This window comes from Triticum dicoccoides, chromosome 1B (genome assembly GCF_002162155.2).
Source record: "Triticum dicoccoides isolate Atlit2015 ecotype Zavitan chromosome 1B, WEW_v2.0, whole genome shotgun sequence".
Taxonomy (NCBI): domain Eukaryota; kingdom Viridiplantae; phylum Streptophyta; class Magnoliopsida; order Poales; family Poaceae; genus Triticum; species Triticum dicoccoides.
The window spans coordinates 622,593,088-622,598,301 of record NC_041381.1 but is presented as its reverse complement, the minus strand read 5'-3'; the positions used below and the strand labels follow the sequence as shown (position 1 = coordinate 622,598,301).

At 53.7% G+C, this 5,214-nt stretch overlaps 1 protein-coding gene across 1 annotated transcript; it reads right to left on the bottom strand.

Annotated features, from left to right (window-relative positions):
• Positions 1-1,880: 1,880 nt before the first annotated feature.
• LOC119349182 (cytochrome P450 94B3-like) lies at positions 1,881-3,686 on the bottom strand. The gene has a single exon (XM_037617212.1). The coding sequence runs from the start codon at positions 3,606-3,608 to the stop codon at positions 2,040-2,042; it is 1,569 nt and encodes a 522-aa protein (XP_037473109.1). The 5' UTR covers positions 3,609-3,686; the 3' UTR covers positions 1,881-2,039.
• Between the last annotated feature and the right edge of the window lie 1,528 nt (positions 3,687-5,214).

Here is a 5,214-nt window from a genome sequence, read left to right as displayed (position 1 = left end):
TTTTAGTGCCACGTAGGACTGGCCTGGTGTGTGGGCGTTCATACGGTCGCCCACACGGTCGTTTCACCACACGGGAGGGGCTGGTGTGTGGGCATTCAGCAGTTCACCCACACGCCACTTTCCACGCACACACAAGGGCTAGTGTGTGGGCATTTTTCATCTCGCCCACACGCCCGTCTCCTCTCCCAAACCTAAGCTGCCAGTTGCCACATGTTTTGCAGCGCACATGGCAACAGCCCTAGTGTGCTTATAAGCAGGTGACAACTCTCTTTTTACCCGAGTTGCCATGTGTTGTGCAGGGTACACGGCAACTGTCTAGTGTGCACATAAGCAGATGGCAACTCTCTCTTTACCGAGTTGCCATGTGGTTTTGCGTGGTACATGGCAACTGCCCTAACGTGCACGTAAACAGGTGACAACCCTTCCTTTTTACATGGCAACTGCCCTAGAATGCTTGTGAGCACATGACAACTCTTTCAACTGCCTAGTGTTAGTATGTGACAACTCCTAAAATTTTGAAATCATGACAACTATAGTAGACCAGACCATACATGGCAACTGCAGTTGAGCAACCATGGGAACTGCAGTTGTCTGACATGGCAACCGTAGTTCAGCGACATGGCAACTACAGTTAAACGAACATGGACGAGGGTCTGGAACATGGCAACTGCGGGCGCGCGGTGACTGTCACGCGTGGCGTGCGGAACCAGGAGGTACGAGGCCTGACATATGGGGCATGTGGGCGTTACCTACTTCGCCCACACGCACGCGTGATAGAGGGACCGAGAGGAAAAAAAAGATGTGTGGGCATTACTTATTTTGCCCACACGCAGGTGTGTGGGCTGTTCCTCTTATACACCACACAAAATGTGTGGGCAGTCTTCCTAACGCCCACACGTGTGGCACTTAGCGGCGTCTTTTTTTTTCTTGTTGTTTCTTCCAGCTTTTGTCGTTGAAGCAAATCTACACGGCGAACTTCCAAAGATATTCCCGCCAGCTGTTATGTACGTATGATTCAGTAGCCACGTCACGAGGAAACAAATCCAGCTCCCAAAGTAATATAAAACACGATGTCCTTCTCCAGAAAAATAAAATACAATATGGGAGCAGGAGACAGACTTCCCGGTGTGAAAGCAAGGGGTGGCAGGATCACGCCGGGCCAGATCACGACACGCTACACATTACGCACGTGGTCCATGACGCATTGAACCGGCGGAATATATCTATTCCCCCTAGGGGTGGGGTGGGGGTTTCCTCGAACGCGCCCCATTTGCCCGATCCTTTTTCCGCCCCGGCAAGTTGATCTTTCAGCAACTAAAAAAGCATAGTTGAGCTTTCAACAGCTAGAAAAAAAGTTGATCTTGCGCAGCTAGCGTTTAATTTCCCACCATTGGACCCGATAGCTACGTGCACTACATCATCGTCCTCCACCCAACCCCATCCGTGGAAAAAACCCACATGCTCCTCATTGATGCGCCCATCTTAACTGAAACAAAACCAATCAAACTTTCCAACCTCACATCGGACAGGCGACGACCTTTTTATACGACATGTGCGCAACACCAAAACAAAACGTGCGTGCCGCTTTATTCTAATTCTAGTTTCTTGACAGGAATTATTGATTAGCAGCATCTGCCTGAACTTTCCTGGAAGTTTATCTCGTCTGACTCTGACGAGTTCACAGTTCCGTTTTACAAACAGTTTTCTACAATCTTGGTTTTCAGTTTACTGCTGCAAGCATCCCCTGAAGAAAAAAGTTTATTCAAGCACATCAACAGTACTAGTTCGTTTCACTTTGGTGGGACCCCACTGTTCAAAATAAAATAAAATTGACGGGACCCCAGCGCAAATTCCTTGCCGGAAATCAAGTACCACTCGAGTTTCTTGGAATCACTCTGTTTTTATTCTGTGGGGGAAATGAATTCATTTCTGTGTGTACATCAGATTCATATGATCATCCTATGTATGTATGGACATGTACAAAGTGGATGTATATGAAAAATTATTTGTTTTTTACACGAGGGTGTTACCATTTACAACTAGCTAGCAAGAAAAGATGATCGGTTCTCCGCTGTGGTCTCCACCTTCCTCCTCCTCACCGTCACCTTGAGCCCACCGTGCATATGGGAAGTGAGCAGCGGCAGGAACGCCGGCGTGCGGCCCTCGTCGACGGGGCGGAGGTCGAACCGGCGGAGTATGGCGCCGGCGACGAACTTCATCTGCACGAAGGCCATCTCCCTGCCCAGGCACGTCCGCGGGCCGCCCTGGAATACCGGGTACTTGAAGGGAGACACGCCGCCAGACGCCGCGTTGCCGTCCGCTGGCAGTGTGAGCCACCTCTCAAGGCTGAACTCGCCGGCGTCGCAGCCCCAGATGGCCTCCATCCTCCCCATCCCGTACTGAAAGTAGGTGACCCGGTCGCCGGGCCCAACACGGGTGCCGTCCGGCAGCACGTCTGCCACCGCCGCGTGCTTCGAGTCCCACGCCACCGGCGGGTACAGCCTCATGGTCTCGCTCAGCGCCGCGTGGAGCACCCGCATCCTGCGGAAGTCGTCGAGGTCGAAGCCTTCGCCGGCGTAGGTGCCGTTGCTGCTGTCTCGTCTCATGCTCGTGATCTCCTCCAGGATGTCTCGCTCCACGTCGCGGTGGCGCATGAGCAGCCAGAAGAACCAGGTCAGCGCCGACGACGTCGTGTCGCGGCCGGCCATGATGAAGCTGATCACCATGTCACGGATATCCTCGTCGGCGTAGCCGCAATCGATCATCCGCGACAGCAGGTCGTTCCTCACGTCGCCGGCGTTGACCAGGAAGCGCTCCTTTTTGCGGCTCCGGATGAGATCCATTACGGCTTCGTGTATAACCTTCACCTCCTCCCGCAGCCGCCGCTCCGAGCCGATGTTCAGCGCGCGCTTGATCTTCCAGACGGCGGCCAGCGGCGCAGCCCCGCGCCTGGCGATGATCCCGGCAGCGGCGTCGAACGCGGTGGCCAGCCTCGGCGCGGGCAATGCCGGGTCGAGGCATCCCGGGTCAACGCCCAGCGAGACACGGCAGATGACGTCGAATGCGAAACGGCGGAGGACATCCTGCATGTCGACGGCGCCGCCGCCCGGCTCAGCGGCCGCGTCCATCGCGGGCACGAGGCGGTCGAGCGCCTCGGCCTCGAGCACGGCAATCTCCAGCTCACGGAGCGTGCGCGCCGAGAACTCGTGGCTGACCAGCTTCCGCTGGGCGAACCACTTGTCGCCGTCGACGTTGAAGATGCCATTGCCGAGCAGGTCGCCGAGCACGTCGGTGAAGGGTTTCCCCTTGGGGTAGTTGCCGAAGTTGCCCAGGAGGATGTACTCGACGTTGGCCGGGTTCGCGGTCACCACGGTGCGGCGCGCGCCCAGCCGGTCAACGACGATGGTCTGGGTGGGCGAGGCCGCCAGCATCTCGGTGTACCAGTCGAGGAGCCGCCGCCGGTTCTCGTAGAAGGCGAGCAGGCAGCCGATGAGCGGGTAGCTTCTTGGGCCATGGCCAGCGCTGGTGGTAGAACTGGATCGAAGCGAGTAGAGCAGGACCAGGAGGCAACACGCCACAAACTGAAAGCACAGCATGTAAGGTACCATCCTGTACCTCGATCTAGTGATTATAGTCAGAACAAGGAGGTAGGGTTGGAGAGAGAAAGGATGGACGAGGCACCACACAGTATTTGTCGACATATATATACCAAGTACCTGCTCGCGCTTTGCTGCTCTTTCTTTTTTTCTCCCGGAAAGCGAAGGCCATATATTTATTTATCAAGACTAGAACAACGCCCGTGAATTGCAACGTTATATAAATCTTTTAGTATGTGGGCTGGTGATTTACCTGTATATAATAATGCGATTGTGTAAATAAATGAATATCAAATTATGCTTATGAATTATTTTATATTTTGATCCGAAGTTTTAAGTAAATTAAAATAAAACTAGTTCAGAAGGTATGTAATTAGTTGATTTATTAACATGCAAGGTATGTTGGACGAAGGGTTGGGGGAAGGAAAGTGAAATAGGAACTTCATATGTTCTTTTCAAGTAGTAGAGACAATGTAACTTCCAAACATTTGGAACCTGGGAACAGATGCAAAATTGGTAACTGCCTAATAACTCCCGCGATTTTCTCCCGCCTATTCGGTAACTGCATATTTTTTCCGCTCCAAACGCTCCCTTTGTTTGTTTGTTTTTCGTGCTGATCACTACTCGCGATAAAGGAGAGTAAAAAATTGTTGCGCCCAGCCGGGATCGATCCCGGGTCTACTTGGATTTGTATGATGCAAACGACCAACTCACCTAACAGCATTTTCATGTTCGAGCTATGTAACTTACATACGCTCGAAACTTGGGAACAAATTCGAACGACGTTTTTTCCGCACGATCAACATTGGGCGAACGGAAAACACCCGCGATTTACTCTCTGTTCGTTAGCATCGAGTGAAGGCTGGTTGTAATAGCGAGTATCATATACTAGTCATATACTAGTATCATGGGAGAAGGCCTTTGGTTTTGTATCTTCACGGTCCGTGAGTCCGGCCCATGTCATATAGGCCGGCTCTCCGACGACCTCATAATTCAGGACTCCCTCAATGCCCTGAGCCGCAGGCAGGCAAGTTTAGGTACCCTGGTTCCCAGAATGCGGACGGTAGCCCCCGGGCCCAAGGCACGCTCGGACTTGGCTTCGAGACGAAGCCAAAAGGCAAAGGAGAGCACCACAGGCCCCAATTGCCTGCGGACCGAGCCGACGCGTGGCGCTTGATGGGACGTGGGCGTCTCCACTTTCCCACGCCGTCTCGGCAACCGCCCGACGTGACAACTGCCTGGCGCATGCAAAAAGGCCATCAATGCTCGGAACGTGAGAGGCCGGCAGTTAGCCTTCCTCCGGCTATAAATGGGAGAGGGGGCAGAGCCCCCAGCTCATCTTCATCCTCTTGCCTCTTGCTTCTCCTTCTTCGTTCTGCCATCTTGACAGAGCATCCATGGCGCTAGTGAGGAGGTATTCTGCTGCGGAGAAGGGAAAGGCTCCTAAGGAAGGGCCAAGCTCGCCGCCGCCCAAGAGAGGTCGTGGCCGGCCCCGTAAGTACGCGCAATGCCAGCAGTGTGTCCCCGAGGGCGTGGGCGCACTCCCTCGAAGACTGGCACCGCCTCCTGTAGTCGCGGGGGTGCCCATTCCCGCGGAGGAAGCTACTGTGGGCAGAGT